Source organism: Eptesicus fuscus, chromosome 23 (genome assembly GCF_027574615.1).
Source record: "Eptesicus fuscus isolate TK198812 chromosome 23, DD_ASM_mEF_20220401, whole genome shotgun sequence".
NCBI classification, from domain to species: domain Eukaryota; kingdom Metazoa; phylum Chordata; class Mammalia; order Chiroptera; family Vespertilionidae; genus Eptesicus; species Eptesicus fuscus.
The window spans coordinates 20,751,902-20,771,030 of NC_072495.1; the positions used below are offsets into that span (position 1 = coordinate 20,751,902).

Genomic DNA, 19,129 nt, shown 5'->3' on the forward strand with positions numbered 1-19,129 from the left:
CAGTGGCCCCACCAACAGCACACCTACCTGGTATTTCCCACTAGCACCTAGGAGTGTCCCCTCCTTGAGCCAGGTGACAATCGGCTTGGGGTTCCCAAAAGCTGTGCAGGTCATGGTGACACTGCCCCCCTCCTTGGCCTCAATGTACTGGGGGGGTGTTTCTGTAAAGGTGGGGGGAGCTGCAAAGAGACCGCAAAGGCGCAGGGTGTGATTCGAGGGCTGCTGCCCTGTGTGTCATACCCCCCACTCCTCCCTCCATCAGCCACCGCACCCACACCAGGCACCGTGCCCCGGTGATCATTTCCGCACCAGGCATTGCCCCTGCAACCATTCCTCGTAGGCTCATGCCTGACCTTCTTCAAGGTGTACGGAGGGAGGAGGGAAGGAGGAGACGGGTAAAATACTCTGCCCATGAATCTTACACTGGGAGAGGAAACCTGGAATTCAAAGTGTGTCTGGCTGTGTCCAAACTCTACACATTTTCCATTGTATTTGGCAAATTCCCAACAAACCCACGTTTGCTGAGCATCTGCAGGGAAGCACTGAGCTCAGCACTAAGACGGTGACAGACAAGACAGCTGTCCCCAGGCTCCCACAGAGCCCGCAGCTGCTGCCACCAGCTCCACAGACGTCCCATCACCCTCCCTTTCACCTCATGACCACGCGTGACACGCTGCTTCCTCAGCCCCAGTCCGGCCAGGCGTGACACCCGGACACTCGCCGTCTGCTTCCATCAGGCCATGAAGGCCAGGCTGCTGCCTTCCTAACTCTCCTCTAATTATGCAAGGCTGCCCCCCCTACACCGCCACCTGCGTTGGAGTTTTAACTAAAATGCCATCGTGTTGGGTAAAGCTTTTAAAAGAGACTTGGTCGCACTTCTCTGAGCTGCCTGTAGAGGCAGTATGGTCAGTCTTGCCGCCTGGGACCATTCTTTCTCTGAACACCAGCCCTGCGAGGCCGCAATGCCATGCTCAGCTCATCTGGAGGCATCCAAAGCTCAGGACCAAGTTTGTGCACCAGCCTGCCCCTTGTTGGGTAATCCCGGGCAAATTACTCAGCCTCTCTGGGCTTTTCCTGAAGCCCCCACCCTCCAGAATCGATGTGAGAAATAAATCTGTGTGAAAAAAAGGATCTTGTAAAATGTAAACATGCACAATCACTATCATCTCCTCAGGAGCCTCTGAAGCAATGAGAAGATTTCAGAGCATTTTAGCCTTGGCGCCCCCCTGCCCCTCTGCCCCTCTGCCAACCCATCTACCATATTTTCCCCTTCTCTGTGCTCTGACCATATTGCCTTCTTTGTCTACCGCGAATGTGCCAACAACATCCAACCGCAGGGCCTTTGCGTGTGCTGTCCTCGCTGCTTGGAGCTCCATACAGTCGTCTCTCCTTTAGCTCATGCAGTTCTGTGCTAAGGTGCCATCTGGCCTGGCCTGGTCAGCCGATCTGAGGTGGCACTTCTAGCATTCCCTGCCCCTTAGACTGTTTCATTTTCTTTAAAGCACTTATCACTACCTCTCCTTAGGAACGCAGAGATCTTGCCCGGCCAGTGTGGCTCAGTGGTTGAGCATCAACCCATGAACCAAGAAGTCACCAGTTTGATTCCCAGTCAAGGCACATGCCCGGGTTGTGGGCTCAATCCCCAGTCGGGGCAGCTGATTGATGAGGTTTCTCTCTCACTGAGAGAGCAGAGATCTTTTCCACAAATCCCACTATATGCCCAGCTTTTAGCATAGTTCCTGGCATGTAATAGAGTACTCCACAAACATCTGTTGAATGTATGAACGAATGAATATATGAATGTATGAATGAATGAGTGTGCATACACATGCACATGCCTACAGACCAACACAAACAACACATAAAACTCCTTAAAAGCATGAACATGACCATTTTCTTCCATAACCTTCTAAGCTCTTAGCTCAGTGTAGGCACACGGGGACACTGGGGGAGTGAATACTGAATGAATTAAGAAGCACATTCCATCACACACACAAACACACCCTACAGACATCCTCAAAGGAGGCAATTCTCATCCAGTGTCTCCTACACCCACAGTAATGGCAAAAATCGTCCCAACCCTAACAAGGGGATCCTGTCCTCCTCACTCCCAGGCCTCCCCTCCTGCCCTGAAATGTGCCCTCACTTCCAGCAGGCACCCCCCGCCCTTCTCCCCCCTCAACCGCGCCCCCGTCACCACCAAGCCTGCCCCTGGAAACACAGTTAATACAAGCCACAGCCTCCACTGCCTCTGGCATCAAGCTTAAAAGAAAGATAATAAATTAAATTATGTCCTGAAGTGACAAATTAATTACTAATTACATAATTACTTTATTATTTAGGTGCTAATCAGAAAAGTACTTTGAACAATTTCAAGTTTTCAGGAAAATAATGGTTTGAGTCTAGATTATTTACGAAATTCCGTGTTAGCTTGCCAGCTGCGCTTCCAGGCTTCATTCTTTTTTACAAGTGCCCTATAATTACCAGTGCAGGTTAGACAGGGGCTGGCCTCGCCTCCAAGGAGCTCAGCAACCTAAAGGGAGGCTTGGCTGCGGGGGGGTGGGGGGGAGTTTTTAGGTATTTTGTAGGTGATAAAGAAATAATTGGGTTTGTTTCCACACAACTGATGTTCAAGAAAACGCAGAAGGAGAAGGAGACAATTTGTAATTCTAATTTCCCACTGGCCTTTCTATTTTCCAAAGGTGATCCCTGTCAGAAAATGCCTGACATTGAACATTCTAGTTTGGAAGCAACGGCGGGGTGGGTGCTCCGGCCTCCTCAGCCAGGACAGCATGTATGCCGGGATGAAGGGAAGGGAGAATGAAGGAGAGAGGTCTCCCGTTCACCGTGGGAGCTGCCGGTGTGCTGTTCTACCTATTTGGGAGGTAGGCTCCTTGGTAAAGGCAAGTGAGGAGCCTGGTTCTAAAGCCTGGAGCAGATGGTGCACATCCTTAGCTTTCCTGCCGAACACTCCTATATGCGGTAAACAACCTGCCTGCATTCCCTGAGCCCTGAGCGTGCCGGCTCGCCTTCCTCTGGGCTTCCGCACATGCTGTTCCCTCTGCCTGGAGCACTCTTCCCCACCGCCCCACCCTGCACCTGGCTCACTCCCCGTCCCTGCCCGGGTCTCTCTCTGGCCAGAGATGCTCCCAAAGCCCATATTGCAACTGTCTCTGGACGTGGCTGCCCACGGCTGCGCCCCCAGAGCCTGCCACAGGGCGGACACTGGGATGTGAATGGGTAATGACTGGTGATGCACAAGCACTTTCAAACTATGACAGCCCCCTGCATCTTGCAGCCTGAAGTACTTCCTGTGTCACCGTATATCGCTGCGGACACACTCTCCTCTGATTTCATCTGTGTGTGTTTTGTTTGTTTTTCTCTCGAGAAGGAGGATGGCCAGCATCTTACGCGTAATTACCCACATGTCATGAACCCTTCAGACACCGGGCCAGGCACGCTCTCGCACTGCGCTGCACTTAATCCTCGCGGCGGCTTTGCCAACAGGCGCTGTGTTTGGTAGCTGAGAAAACCGTGGCTCAGAGAGGTGACTTAAGTTGCCCAGGATCAGACAGCTACCACGTGATGGATTCGGGACCTAAACCAAGCCTCTGCAGCCTCTTATTCCATGCCAGTTCCACTCCGAGCAATTGGGAATCCCCGAAGAATCGACTCCCACGCGTGCATAGGAAGACAGAGGCTGTACCAGAACACACACCCCTACTTCCTGCCCTACGCGTGTCTCCGGACGCCTGGGTCTCAGGCTGCTGAATGAACACCAGCAGGAGGGCGGGAGGAGCGGAGGCGCCAGGGAAGCTGAGCCGGTGCAGGAAAGGGCACAGAAGAGAGAGAGCAGCGTGGGGACTCCTGGCTCAGCCTGCAGTGAAGCTTTCAGCCGCGGGTGCGCCTCCCTAATTACGTTTTGCTGGGGCTAATATTAAGATGAGTTTTCCTTCCCGGCGCACACAACAGCTTGCAGCCAAAGGAGGTGACTCAAAAGCTTGCCGGGTGGTAGGGACAGCCCACCCAAGATGTAAAACCAGCCTCCGTCAGTCTCTGGGGACTGGCTGAAGAGAGCCGGCGGCATCGAATGGGTCCGGCAGCCTGGACCAACACGGACCTCGGCTGCCACCTCTAAGTCTGCTCTCCCCAGAGGTCAGCGCTCTGGCTAAAATGCCCTGTGCTCCCAGGACCCTGGATGGGTTGGCTGGCCAGACCCGAGCCCTGGGAGCCGTCCCTCGGGGCAGATCAGGGCAGGTCGATGCTGAGAAGCATCCGAGCAGGACGCCATCCATCTCTCTCCCGACCACGGCACCTCCAGTCGCAGACATCAGAGCCATAAGGACCCAGCTGTGTGTGCTCGCCCAAGCACATGCGCTGTCGAAGCCTCGGGAACTAGCATAGTGTCTGCAGCACAGTGTGGCTGAATACATTTCGCCAAGCACTGAATAAGGAAGAATGAGGCTCTAGCCAGAAAAACAAGACACAAACATCTTCTCCCCCCACACAATGGGGTTCACTCTCCTTCAAATGTTCCCCACAGTCCCAGCTTCTGCCTCTTCCAGGAAATGCCTTCTCAAGTCCAGACGCCCAGTGACACAGGGGGCTCTCCAGCTAGGGAGACCCGGCCCCCAGCCTGGGCCAACACAGAGCCAGCAGGCCCCCCTGCAGCCTCCGCATGGGCCTCCTCGCCCGAACAATTGAAAAGCATGGCACACAGCACAACTCATTTAGCCTGAGCTCTACATAACTGACAGCCATTAAAACTGTTCCCCTTCCCAGGATCCTCCTGGTTTAGGAGACGGTAAACCCGGTCCGGGCAGGGGCTGAACCGGGTGCGCTCAGCTTCGTCTTCCCAGCACCTGGTGGCGCACAGTAGGCCCTCAGCACATCTTACGCAAATGAATGCATTTCACAAGCAACCAAAATGTCACCCTGCAAAGGAAGGCAGTGACGGGGGAACTCTGGGAACTCCACTGGAGCGGGAGGCACTGGCAGGGTCTCTCCGAGGCTGGGAACGGTGCCTCCACAAAGCCTTAGCCCCGGTTTCAAGAACCAGATTCCTTCCTCCCAATAAGGGAGGCATCACCGCCCCCCTCTCCCCCCACAGCACACCCCTGCCCCGCGCCCAGGGAGCAGCTCCTCCAGGCTCCCCCTATCCCAAGGCTCCAGGGAGCCAGCTGAGGGGCATGGAGGGGGGCCCAGCATGCTGAGGCTCCTCTCTGCAGCAGGGACTGGGAGTCACCGATGGGGCGCCGCCCGAAAAGAGGCTTCCCCTCCAGCGGGCCCTCAGATGGCGGGAGGGGCCGTACTCACCGTTGATGGTGAGGTGCACCCAGCTGCCGTTGTGGAAGGTGTCATACTGCTGGTCCAGCATGAGCACTTTGCACTCGTACCAGCCCTGGTCCTCAGAGCGCACCTGCTCCAGCCGCAGCGAAGCTTTGTCATGAAGACTCGCTCGGCCTGGGGACAGGTGGACAAGAGCCCAGGGGTGAGGCCCACACCTCGTCGTCCCCACCCCAGCTAAAGGCACAGGCCCCATCGTCACCTGCAGGCCATTCTCGGAGGGGCAGGGCCCAAAATAACAGCTGGCACCGACCTCTGGCCGCAGGTGGCAAAGGAAAAGGCATAAAGCCTCGGCCAAGGAGCCGCGGTCCCTCCCACCCTCCAGCCTGGCAGGTCCCATCCCAGCTGCAAGTGCGGCCCTGCTCTTGGCACTGAGAAGCGCTCAGGCCTTAGAATACGTCCCTTCTTTCGGGCATCGCTTCGGACAAAGGGAAGGCATGAGGGATACAGAGATGGGGGGAAGAGGGAGGGAGAGAGAGAGAGAAAGGGAGGGAGGGAAGAAGAGAGGGAAGGAAGTTGGGGGTCTGGGCCAGGCCCCAGAGCACTTCCATTCAGGTGGAGTAACACCCCTATCCCAGCTGGGCCCCGCACCCCATACCCCCTCTGTCTGGCAGAGGGAAGGCAGGCTGGGGACCAGGGTGCTAGGACCCCTCCCAGCCCTGATACCAGGGCTGGAGACGCTGCTGGTCCAGCCAGGGCCCAGGGCCCCAGGAGCCGAGGCCACAGGCCTATGAGCTGGAGAGTGAGGAGAGGGCTGGCCAGCAGAGCAGACGCCCAGCGGCCTCCTTAACTCTCCCCTCTTCCCCCGAGAAGCCCTCCTTGTCTCACTAAAAGTTTGTCTCACAGCACTACAAGGGAAGCTTTGCAGCAGGAGCCCGGCAGAACGGGGAGCAGCCCCCCTCTCTCCGGGACAAGGGAGGAGGCCCAGGCACCCTCAGGTCCTCTCTCCCCTCACCCACCACCTCAGCCCGCCTCACTCCAATGTCACAACCTCCTCCGCCTTCCTCCTTGTCTCTGCACTGGCAATCTGCCTAAAACCAGACTATCAAAGCCAACCAGGCCAAAGAGAGGAAAGGAGACACAGGCGCAGGAGGGAGGGAGAGAAACGGAAGTTTTCCGAGAGAAAAGCAGTGCAGACCTCAGGAGCCAGAAGGAAAGATAAAAGCAGTGTCCTGCCAGCTTCCTCTCGTCCTTTCAACCCCAACGCACAGGCACACCCACGTTCACACACGCACACAGACACACACGCTCATACTCACGTGTTCACACACACTCACACAAGCACACACTCACATGCTCACACGTGCACACCCCTACCCCACCCCCCGAGGCCGGCGGCAGGCACAGGCAGTGACTCAGTGTGGCCGCTGCTGGCAGGGGCAGCTGTGGCAGAGAGCAGGCGGCCACCACAGGCACAGACACACACTGACACCCGGGAGGCCCAACTTCAGCGCCAGAGGGAGGTGTGGGTACAGCCAGACACAGCGCCACAGCTGCACACGACCAGGCTCGGTGGCTGTGACTCAGCTCCTCCCGCACAGAGCTGCCCTCCCGGCCTGCCCCGCCCCCCCAGACTCCTGCTTCCTGCCTGCATCACCTCCTCTCCCTCTCTCCCCACCACGGAATCAAACCTACCAGAGTCCAGAGGACAGGAAGGAAGAGGCAGAGACTGGAAAACAGCTCTCAGACCAGTGAGAAGAGAGGAGGCATCGGATAAAGGCAGGAGGAAGCTTGACCACGGGACCCGCAGGGGAGGGGCAGCCGAGCCAAAGCCAAGGACAGAGGCAAAGTGGCCAGACCTTACCTGCATACTCAGGGTCCACGTGGGGTGGGTAGTAGCCAAACTTGATGAAGATAGGGATGGGCACCCCGAACTTGAACCACTCCACAACATAGGGCGGGGGCTGCCCTGTCACCGGGTGGATCACGTCGCATCGCAGAACCACGGCCTCGCCAGCTCGCGCTGTCACAAACTCGGGCTCCTCTCGCAGGCCGTGGGCAGCTAATGGGACAGCAAGGCTGGGATTTAGAAAAGGAGGTGGCAGGAGGTCCTGCCCTGGCGACCCCAGAGGCATCCCCCTGCCCAAGTTCAAAGACCTCTGCCCCCTCCCCGGGCCGGCTATCCCACAGCCCTCCTCCTGAAAAGGAACTCACTCACTCCCCAGAGGGTCCCCAACCATGAACCTCAGGAGGAGGGGGAAGAGCAGAGGGAGGCAGTTCTCCCCAGTCCTGCAGGCCAGCCCTTCCCTCCCCAAAGAGCAGAGCCATTTCCAAGCCCTCCCTCAAGAATTCTAAGGGGCCTGGACACTGAGAAGATGGAGGGGCCTCAGCAGACCCGTGGCCAGGGCCGCCATGGCCGAGGGTAGACTCAGACTATCTATCTCCCTGCACCGGAGGCTTCGCGCCAGAGCCTGGTGGCGCTCCCTGGCTCCTCCCGTCCCTCCTCCTACACCCACCCCACTCAGTCTAATGTTGGCAGCACAAAACAAGAGTGCTCCACACAGGAGCAGGGAATCCCTACAAGCTGAGCAGAGGCTGCTAGGGGCAACACTAGAGAGAAAAGCCCAGCCAGGCCCCTCCTCCCACTCCTGGCTGGGCCTGCAGTGGGGGGTAGGGGGAGCTCCAGCTCTCCCGGTTTCAAGCCCCAAACCTATCATGCTGCAAAGCCCCAGATATCACCATTAGGAGAGCAGGATGCTGGGGACAGAGGGGGCCCTGGGGCCCGCTAACCCCAGCCAGCTGAGGGGGAAACACCATTCCGTGAGCAGAGGACAAACCATACAGCTGGATAGGGTGCACCCATCCTCCTGGCAGCGGAGGGGGACACAGTGAAAAGACCCACCCACCCCCCAAGCTGGAGGTTAACCCAGACACTGCTTCACACTACCCGACAGCAGGCTCCTGGACCCCTAAACACTGGAGCCCCTACATGAGGTGTGCAGCCCCCACTTCCCGCCGGACACTCCTCACTCCCACACCGGCCTCCGTGCCCACAAAGTCACCTTGTGCAGCTTACTTCCCAACCAAAGGGACAGCGGAGGAAGCCTCCCCATCCTGCCTTCCCTCACACCACCCAACACAGCCCGGAGGAGAGCAGGGCTTCCCCCATCCCACCGGCTTCCCCTCCCGGTCCCTGCAGGCAGCACCATGGACAGCAGCTGCTGGCTGAGGCTGAAAACCAGGGAGCCATTGGGCCCGCCCACTACTGCTTGGAGCAGATGAACAGAAGAGCAGTCTGTCCGTCTGTCTGTCTGTCTGTCAGCTGCCTCTAGTTCTTCATACACCTCTGACCCCTGTGTGCTCCTGCCTGTCCCCTTCCTTCGTCTTTGTCTCTCCTTCATGTCTCTTTCTCGAGTTGTCACTGCCTCTGCAGTGTCTGTCTGCTCTCTTTCTTGCTCCTTCTCCATGTCTGTGTCTCTAGCTCCCACTCTCTGCGGGTGATTCTGTCTGCTTTCCTGTCTCCCTGTTTCGATGTCTCTATCAGAGAGAGTGTGTGTGTGTGTGTGTGTGTGTGCGCGCGCGTGTTGGGGGGCACGTGGATTTCTGTTCGGCTGTGCATGGGGATGGGGTTCTGCCTGCTTTATTTCCCGTGTGGACCTCTGTCTGTGTGTGCTTTCGTGTTCCCGTGTTTCATCGCATTCTGTGTCTGTCTGTATGTTGTCTGTGTGTCTCCCTGTGTCTCTCCTTCTCTTCCTCCCCCTCCCCCACCCCTCTCCAGCTTCTCCCCTGCAAGTTGCAGAAGGAGGAGGAGGCAAGACCTTCCAGAAGCTGATTGGCTACCAGTGACATCACTGTTTTCTAGAGAAAGAGCTAAGATCACAGAGTATTTTTGGAGCAGAGTGTTGCACTCACCTGCCTGAGGCCCCAGCAGGTTTCCCAGTTCCCCACCCCCAACCCTGCTGCAGACTCAGTTTGAATTGCAGCCCCTCAGGGAAAGCAAGAAGAGGGCCCTGCTGAGCGGTGCCTCCCCCACAGCCCCAGGGGCACCCAGATCGGGCAGGGCCTGCCTCCAGTCGTCTAGGAGCACAAAGGCTGATCTGCACCCAGGAGGAAAGGGCTACCAGTGAGAGGGAGTCAAGTGCATGTGCATGCGTGTGCATGTGTGTGTAGCTCTTGGCAAAAGGACATGTAGATGTGTGTGTGGACAGGTGTGTGCACATGTGTGTGCAGCACAGACTTTCGTGGAAATACAGAATCAGGGGGGAGGGGGAGGGGGAGGGAGGAGTTATTCCCAGGGGTGGGTTTCCTGGTGGGGGGTACAGACACTGTCCACAGGAGGGGGCTCCTTCCCAAGGCCTTGGCACTAGAGCCCAGGGCAGGAGAAAGAGGGACCAAGCACTGCTGGGCAGATGGCTGCCCACCTCTACCAGTGGGCTGGCCCTAGAGCTCTCTGGCTACTGGGGTGGAGGACTCCGTGGGGCAAGCCCAGGAGGGGGGTGGGCTCTGTGCTCTAGCATGGGTTCCCACAGTGCCAGCTGCTCATTCACACCTCCTGCTGCCACATTCTCACCGCATGGCAAGGAGGCAGCCTGGTTCACACCTCACCCAGTACCTGGGCCCAGGTTTCCACCCCACCCCCAGCCAGCCCCTGGGCCTGGGTGGCCTGGCATCCAGAGGGGCTGGCCCCCCGGCCAGGCAGCCACATCCCCATCTCTTCTCAAGGACACAAGCAGCTGAAAGAGGACACGGTGAGATAAGCATCCGAAAGATGGGAAAAGGCAAGAGATGGAATTCCCCAAGAAGAAGGCAGAGGCCCTGCCTGGCCTCTATACTCAATCCCACCCTCCTGGCTTTCTGAATCCTGAACTATTTATCAGCTTTCTTCATCTCCACCCCCCCTCTCCACCCCCCACCCCCGCCACATGCACACGCTCTCTCCGTCACCACAAGCACTTCTCCCTAAGCCGGATTTTTTCTGAGCCAGAACATGTCTAATAAACACTTTCTACCAAAAAGGAGAGACACAGACATGGGTATAGTGCAGATCAGACAGGCAGGGCCCAGCCAGCCCAAGGGGAGGGAGGGAGGGGGGAAGAGAGAGGTGGGGGGAGAACACGAGAACTCACAGGCACTGAAGACTCAGCCACGGGGACATACACACAGGCCTTCAAAGCACCCAGAACCAGGAGGGCAACAGAGCTGAGGCTGTTCCTTCAGGGAACAGGTGGGCTTCTCCCAGCAGAGCAGACTGGAGTAACTGCCCACTGGTTCTGAAGGGAGCAGGAAGGAAGGGAGAGGAGGGAGAGAGGGAGAGAGGGAGGAGGGAGAGGTGGGAGGGAGGAGGGAAGATTGAGGAGGGCGGGGCAGGGAGAGGGAGAGGCAGGGAGGGTGGGGGGAGGGGGAGGGAAGAGAAGGATGGATGTGACCTGAGGTGGGGAGAAGCTGCAAGAAGGACAGAGACCCCCTAGATCCCCTCCCATATCACAGAAGCCTGAGCAGCCCAAAGAGAGGGCTGCACCCTCTTAGAGAGAAGCTGGGACCTGCAGGGGTGAGGACTGGGAGGCTGTGAGGTGTCCTGGATTTCACAGGCCCGGTTCAGAGACAGCAGAACACAGCAGTGCCCCGAGCCCAGCCCATCTGCACCTTGGGGCTCTGCCAGTCCCCCGTGGAGCTGTTTCACCCCAGGAGGGAAAAGAGAGGGGGGGGGGGGCGAAGGAGGGTGAGGCGGCATCTGCGGTCTGGCTGACCTTTGAAAGCCCACGGGGTACAAATCTCCTGCCCCCGGGGCCAGGTGGTCCACGGCGGGGGCCCGAGTCCACGGCTGCCATTGGATCCCGTGAGCACAGAACCACGAGGCCACGAGGTGACCAGGGGGCCTGGCTCGGCCGCACACCTGACATTCACAACCTGGAGCTCTCCCAGGGCAGGGCTGCAGGAGGCAGGGCACCGGAGTGGGAGACACTCCTAATACCAACGGTACAGGTGCCAGTGCAGAGAGCTCCCGCTTCCTCTGCTCACCTGCCATATGCCAGGCTCTGTGCTGGGCATGCACCACGGAGCTCACTTAATGTCCACGATGCCCACCTGGCAGAAGCACTGCCATTTCCATTTCACAAACCAGCAAACTGGGAGGCTCCGCGGCTCAGCCAGGTCACTCAGGGGGCCGCTGGGACAGCCTGCATGCCTTCTTGGCTTCACTCATTCATACCATCCTGCCGGCCACAGGCCAGGCACCAAGGCCTCTCCCCACTGCACCAAAGCGCGCCCCCACCACTCTTCCCCACACCCCCTCCCCACGGCATGCTCTGCAAGGCTCTCCAGCCAGACTCCCGCAACCCGGACCCGGCCAGGATGCCGGGGCGGACACTGCAGAAGTCAGCTGGCTGATGTGGGCTGGCTGGTGCTGGCTCGGAGCTCAGGGTCACTGTACCTGGCCCAGGAGCCTCCGGCTGGATCTGGCAGCCGCCGTGCTGAGGGGAGACCATGAGTGAGCGCTGCCCTCAGGAGGCCAGGTCCTCTCTGGAGCCTCCTCCTGTCTTCCTGCTCCTTCTCCCCGCCCCCTCCTCCTCTGGGCACCAGACTCCCAAACCACAGGCCTGCTGTCTAATAATACGAGTGGCAGTCACTGCCACCTCCACTGCCGCCTAAAAATAGTCTCTGCTGAGTCCAAAAAAGGCACAGCCCCTGGTAGCCCCCATTCACTCCCCCCGACCAGCCAGGAGGCTCCCGGAGACGCCAGGGAGCGGGCCCTCAGGCGCCCAGGGAGGCACTCGCCCAGAAGGAGGGCGTGAGGCAGGCAGAAGACAGACTCCCGCTGCCCACAGTGAGGCTGGGAGCTCTCTCAGAGCACGTGTGCTCAAGACGCCGTGTCCAGACACCAGATGCTGCCCTGGCTCTCCTCTCCACCAGGCAGGTGGCCACAGGCCGCCTGGACATCACTCTGCCTCCAGCGAGGACCCCACACCCAGCGAGGACCCCACAATCATGCGGGCAGGTCCTCAGAGAAGTCCCCGCCTCCTATGGTCTCCCCACCAGTGTGCTCACAGCCTTCGGACCCTACTCCCCTTCAGACCTCTCAGGTCGGAAGTCAGAGGTCAGGTGGGCCCGGACTGACCTGGCCAGGAAAGTGTCCCATCTTCTGAACAGCGAAGTACTGGAAGGAGGGGCGGGAATGGCAGGCCGCCTTCCTCCTGGGGCACTTCTCCTCCCGTCTCTCTGCCCCGCTCGGGTGGGCTCCCCGCAGCCCACAGGGCAGCAGTGCTTCAGCCAGATCACCTTCCCAGCAGCCCTTCCTCCAACAGCTCCGGGCAGGAAGCAGCCAGTAATGGAGCCAGTAATGCAACCTCGGCTCTGCTCCTTTAAGGACTCCTCAGCAGCCAGGCACGGCCACACCCCACGCGAGCCCTCCCCACCACCTGGGCGGAGGCCGGCACCTGCACACTCACACGTGGCCAAATGCACGCGTGTGCTCCGGAGCCGGCAGGCAGGCCCGGCCGGGTGAGCACACAGTGGGCTCTGCCTGCCACAGGGCCAGGATCCTCAGGTGAGGACCCAGGTAGACACGATAAGTAAGAGGGAAATCAAAGCCCTAGTAGACTCACGGCGGAGCGTCAGCACTCCCTGCTCTGACGCTGGGAAGGAATGAGGCCTGGCTCGGCTCACACAATTGTGAAGACGACCCTCCGCGCAGGCTGTCTGCCACAGACTGACTTGGTGGGTGCCTGTGACCAGGAGGGAGGTAAAGGAGATGGGGGCAGGGGACAGAGGGACAGGCCAAGAGGGAACAGCTCCAGTCCCCTCTTCTCAGGACAGTTAGGCTGGCTGGGACCTCCCTCGAAGCCCTGGCCACATGGAATCCCCCCCCCACACACACCCTGATGGAGGCCCTGTCTCTGCTCACTAGTCTGCTGCTCATTCGCGCAAGAGAAAACACAAAAGCAGGAGATTCCGAAGAAAAATAGGTCAGCTGCCTGGGGCAGACCGAACTGGCACCCGTGGGCAGTGCCCCTGAGGGGCCAGGCTACAAGCTGCTTCTGCAACCCAGCACCCTCGCCCATCCTTCCTGCGACCCAGCCCTGCTTGAATGGGCTGTGCTGAGTAACAAACCGGGGGTCAGAGCCACTGGGGCAGGCAGGACACACCTGTTATTGGCATTCCCGGGGCTCGACCTGGGTTTGTCCCCCCCACTTAGGCTTTCTCTCCAGAACCTCCGGCATCCTTAAATCTAGAGCTTGGGCTGGGCCCCCAACTTTAGAAACTTCTGGGCTGCCTACACTCAGGTGCAGAGCCGGGGGTAAGGAAAGCGAGGCATCTGTTCTGAGTCTAGTCTCCGCCACCCACGGCACTTGGAGAGGAGTGACTCCCCACCTCGTGCCTGCAGACTGACTGCCCCTGTCCTGCTGCGTTCCACACGTGCACGCGTGCACACACACACACACACAGGTGCAAACACACATGCTCACACACACATAGACACATGCACATGCACACATGCACGCAGACGTGCACACACCTCCGGACAACTTGCACCAATCACAGCTCTTCACAGTTCAGAGCCACTCCACACAAGCTGCTCACCCATCCTAGGGAAGCAGACAGAAGAAACTCGCTCCCCTGAGCCCCAAGCCCCAGCCTGAAGAGGCCACGGGATGGGGGGAGGGGGGAGATGTTAGTGGAGAAGTGTGGTAAATCCCAGGCCCGGCCCCCTTTGGGGTTCATCTCCCCACCATCAGTCCCTGGGCAAGACACGCAGGAAGGTGCCCCGCACACCAGAGAAAAAAAGGGCCAACGAGAAGAGAAAGAGCAGGCCCGGCTCTGAGAGCCGCGCCCAGGCTCCCTGGCCGGGCAGGGAGAAAGCAGAGCCAGGAGAGAGGGAGGGCAGGAGATGCTGGGCTTTAGCATCTCCCCAGCTAGGCAGCCTCTGCTTCTTGGGTAACCGGATCCCACTTTCTATCAGAGCCATAAACATGAAACCACCCAGCTCTGGGACCTGACAACTCCAAGTCTAGCAAGTGCTGGGCCTCAGGCCAGGAGCTGAAAGCTGATTCTTCCCACAGTTTCTCCTCAGCTTCTCCCAGGGCGCATGCTGCCCGACACAACCCCTCTCGCGCTGTGCTAGGGCCCTGCGCACACCACCTGGCCACTTCCTGAGCCAGTCCTCCCTAGCTGATAGGCTGCCCGGGAGGTCTTTCCAGCAGCTCCGGGTCTAAACCTCCTCCCTCGCATCTTCATTACCAAAGGGAGAACAGAGACGGCACTGGTCCAGCTACACGCAGGATCTGAGTCAGAACTCCACTTTATCTGGGGACACTGGAGTCAGGGATAATCCAGCCATAGAATCTGTGGGAGACAGGAGGAGGGAGCCCTGGGCATCAAGGCCCAGAGTCAGCTAAGCGTGGTCCAGGGTGCTCCCCGAGGCTTGCTCAGCAAATGTCTGGGATGCTGAGACTCCAATCACCACCTACCAGACTCCAGCTCCGTCTCCAGTCTCTCTCTTCTCCATTCCCTCCCCAGCCTCTCCACCCACCTCAATCCCCTCCAGACGCACAACTCACGTCAAACGGGGGAGCTCACCCCTACCTGTGTCCCAACCCAACAATGCCCAAGGGGCTGCCCCCTTCCACTCCTGGGCTAGAGCAGCCCTGCCTCCAGCAAACCCAAACCCAAGCATGGCAATGCAAAGCCCCTCCCCTTCAGGAATCCCCCCCCCCTGCCCCCGGAAGTCAACTCTGCCAGTCAGAGAGCAGCTGAGCTGTCACACAGACAGCCAGCATTTGAACACTGCTGGCTGTTTCTCCCGTGAGCAGGCGCCTGCCAGGCAGGCCCCCCTTCTCCCTCTCTGCAGAGGCGGTGAGGCTATGACCTCCTGCATCCTTCCCACACACCTCTGGCCAGGGACAGAAACCCAGTTGTGCAGACCTTTCAAAGGCTTTCCACGCAGCCCGGTGGCCTGCATGCCCTCCACACATCTCCCTGGGCTGCAGAGGGGTGACGGGTTCTCCCTGGCCAAGGTCAGCCCATGGAAGGGTACTAGGTTTCTGACAGAGGCAGCCTTCTCGACTCCTCCCCAAGACACTCCTGGTGCCCGATGCCCTGGACGCCCCAAGGGAAAGAAACCGAGAAGAAGACTGGAACCCCAGAGATAATGAAATGATGATGATGACATTTATTGAGCACTTACTACATAACAGGTAGTCACTTATTTCTTTATAGCACGAAGGTTCACAAGAAACCCCACTAGCCCGTCCTGTGAACCCCATTTTCCATTGAGGCAAGTGACATTTAGAGAGCTTAGACAACTTGCCCAAGGTCACTAGGCCAGCAAGTGGCAGAGCCCAGGATTCGAACCCAGGTCCTGTGACTCTAGGCCTAGGTCCTTAACCACTACCTTCAGAGCCTCTCTGAGCTTAAAAAAAAAAAGACCCCAAGACCAGTAAGGGGTGGCAGGCAGGAGTACAGGTCAAGCCATCCCAACCAGAAGGCCCTCTCCACACCCAGAAAGGAGGCAGAACCTTCACGCCCAACAACAGGCAATACTGGGAAGTCCTCCGTTCTGTCTGGCCATGTTGTGTGTTGCTGCACTACATACACGCCTTTTCCTGTATTCTGTGCTTAAACCTGCAAACAGTCCATTCCCCTCACCCTGGCTTCTCAGCGTCAGAGGCTATTTCAGAGCTTCCCTTCACTGTCTCCTTTTTATTCAAAGATCCCAGCATATCCTTTTGTGCTTTCAGTGACAGTCCCATAGCAGGAACGTACCAAAAACTGGAGGGGAGGATGAGGGCATTGGAAGACTACAAGGAAACAGGGGGAGAGGAGGCTGAGGATAGAGATTCCCTAGCACAACTTGACCCACCTCACACCCACCCCCATTCTATAGGCTCTTGCAGTCTCCCTGGCTCAGTTTTCCCACCTGACAAATGGAGAGTTTGAAAACCATCCAGGTCACTATGCCATTGAACAAAATCACCCTTCCCTGAGCCCTCCTCTGGTTCTGTTTTCAGATCCCTCCTCCCCCCACATAGCATGGGAGTCATTCCTTCTAGAAACTTTCTCAAATCACTTCCCCTTTCGCCTACAGTGCCCAGACAAGGTGAGGAGAGGACCCTGTAAAAGGTGCCTCCTGCCACCCCTTCTGCCCTCCCGCCGCCGGGCGCGGGCTCTCTCCTTGGCGGGTCCCCCCTGCCGACTTCCGTGCAAAGGCCGGTTCTCGGCGCAGCCACCTCCTCCAGGCTCTGTGAACTTGCCCGCCGCCCGCCGGTCGTGTCAGCGGCTGAGAGCCGTGAGCTCAGAGTCCTGGCACCCTCCAGGCTGCGCTCCTACTTCCATACAAGGGCCGAGAGCTGGGGGTGCCACCCAGCGGCTTGTAGGTCGCCTTGCCTGTCTCCAGAGCAAAAGCCCGCGCGTTCACGCGCGCATCACCCAACTCGCTGGCTTCCCTCTAGTCCCTTCCCAGCTCAGACGAGGGGGAAAAAAGGAAAGAGAAAACCTCCCTGTGCTCCGAGATGCAGCCGTGGGGACCCCTTCCCCGCTGCCCTTGTACCCCGCCAGCTCTGCCTCGCAGCCGGGAGGGCGGCCGGGGCGGCCGGGGCGGCCCGGCTGCGACGCGCTCCCCGGGAACTTTTACCTGGCCGGGCCCAGGTGCGGCTCAGACAGCGCAGACGCCTGCCGGACAGGGCTGGCCAAAGCCGACGCTCCTCGGGGCCCGCCGAGGGACCCCCACCCCCACCCCACCCCTCTTCTCCGCTCTAGGTTCTCCATGCGCCCCCCGCCCTGGGAGAAGGACCCGACCTCTGGCTGCCAAGATTTGGGGTCAGGAGGGGCGCGAGCTGGTGCGGTGGGCGCCCTCAGGGCCAATAACCCAGTCCCTTAGCCGTGGGTGCCAGGAGTCCCAAGGCTCTGGGTCGCACCTCCCTGCGAGGGCTCGTCTGGGAACGGTGGCGCGAGTGCAGCAGCCTCCCGAACACCCGCAAACTCCCGGCACCCAGAGTTAGGGGAGCCGCCGACTCCCCAGCGCTCCAGGAGACCGCCGCTCCGGCTAAGGGAGCCGGGCACGGCGCGCCGGTGTGAAGATGTGGGGCCGAAGGTGGGCGAAGTCGACCCCGATCCCAAGGTGTCTTTTCCCGAGTGCCCGGCAGCCCGAGGACTGGGACCCCTTGCCGCCTGGACCTCCGGCCCGCGGCCCCCGCCCTCCCCGCAGTGCCTGGCCGGAGCCCGCCTAGCCGGAGCTGGAGCCTCGCCCGCGGACAGGCGCGGCGCTCCGAGGGACCGGGGAGCGGGAGATGGGGAGGAAGGGGCTGAGAACAACGGGAGGGCAGAGCAGGGGCGCTGCACTTCAACTCACCTTGAGCCGCGAGACCTCGGGTGCTGATCACACTTGCTATCAAAGTGGCCACATACCAAATCATAGTACTACCGCGCGCCAGCCAAGAGCCTCATCCTATCGCAAAGTGCTCCTGCGCCGCACACTTCTCGCCCGAGCGCCTGCTCTCGCCCGCTCGACCCGCCTACGCCCCGCGCCGGTGCTGCTGCAGCCCGGGCGGCCCGCTCCCCATCCCTCCGCGACTCCGCTCGGCTCGGCGCGCAGGCTCCCCAAGCCCCGCGCAGCGGCACCTGCACTACCAGCCCAGGCGGAGCGCTGCCAGCGCCACGGTGAAGCCTAGCTGGCCGGGCCTCCGGCACCGCCCCCACCTCCCGCCTATTGGCCACCGCCCACAAGCCTCGAGGCAGATTGGCTCTGAGGGCTGCCCGTCACGGCTGGGGAGGCGAGCCCATTTCAAGGTGCGTTGAAGTGTAGCCAGCACAGAGCCGCAGAATCATGCGCATTGCCTAAGAGAAGGCGTTGTAGCGGCTCTGCTCTGTTCTCTCTGCTCACACTGCAAGGCAAGTTTCTGCTAAAGGAAATGGTAGCTTTTCTGGTTTGATAATGGGACCCTGTGAGTCTCAAATTACCCATGACAGTTCTGAGGGGACGTCGTCCCCGCCCACCCAGGGAACCCAACATCCGGTTTCCATCCAGCTTAAAAGCAATTCCCGGGAGGATGATGCTGATTCAGTGATGGGGAAACCCAGGAACGGGGAGCCTGGGAAAGCTCGGGAACGTCCTTCGCTGGAGATCTTTTCGAAGAGGTCACGCGCAACCTCCCCCACCCCCACTCCCTTCCACACATGGACACGCTTCCCTCGGCCACGCACCCCTCCTACCCAAACGTGATGTTAAGTTAACCCACCCAGCCTGAAGGCAGGGGAATGACTAAAATGACCTCTGGAAGTCGCTAAGATTTCAAATGAGTCACTGGTTCAGCTGCAAGAGGAGTGTCATAGAACAGCCTCTGGAACACACTGTACACACACACTGCCACCCCCAGTGGGGGTCAGCGTTGCTCATCATTACTAAATCTCAACTTTGAACAATCAAAGTTTTTTTTTTTTTTCTCCTTTCTTCTATAAAAGGCTGCTTCCTCATGCACAAGTTTCCTCCCCTCCCTACCTAGCTGGGGCCTAGCCCCATGTGAGCAGCATGGAGCCAAGACGGATTTGGGGAGCAGTGAAGGGGTCTGGAACATCGAGATACAGAAAAAGGGGGAGGTGGGCTTCTTATTCCCATAGAAGAAGACAGAAGAACAGGGAAGGTCTTCATACTTCCCAGTCTCTCCACTATAACCGCGCCTTGTCCCCTCCCCCAATACAGTTGCATTTGCAGAAGACATAAATGAGTGTCATGGAAACATCTACTACAAACAATCACCAGCATTCTGAGACTGCAGTGAAGATGTCTGTTCTTTCTGGACTGAAAGCAGTGCTGAGAGTGGCAGAGCTCCCAGGGAGGGGCTGTTGGCCACGG

At 59.1% G+C, this 19,129-nt stretch overlaps 1 protein-coding gene across 1 annotated transcript in view; it reads right to left on the reverse strand.

Annotated features, from left to right (window-relative positions):
• IGSF9B (immunoglobulin superfamily member 9B) overlaps positions 1 to 17,693 on the reverse strand; it is a 46,985-nt gene extending 29,292 nt beyond the window's left edge. Inside the window, exons 1-4 of the mRNA XM_028146874.2 lie at positions 17,630 to 17,693; positions 7,151 to 7,348; positions 5,317 to 5,463; positions 28 to 179 (exon numbers count right to left, since the gene is read on the reverse strand). Coding sequence (XP_028002675.1) covers positions 28 to 179; positions 5,317 to 5,463; positions 7,151 to 7,348; positions 17,630 to 17,693 — 561 coding nt within the window. The remainder of the gene's footprint in view (positions 1 to 27; positions 180 to 5,316; positions 5,464 to 7,150; positions 7,349 to 17,629) is intronic.
• Between the last annotated feature and the right edge of the window lie 1,436 nt (positions 17,694 to 19,129).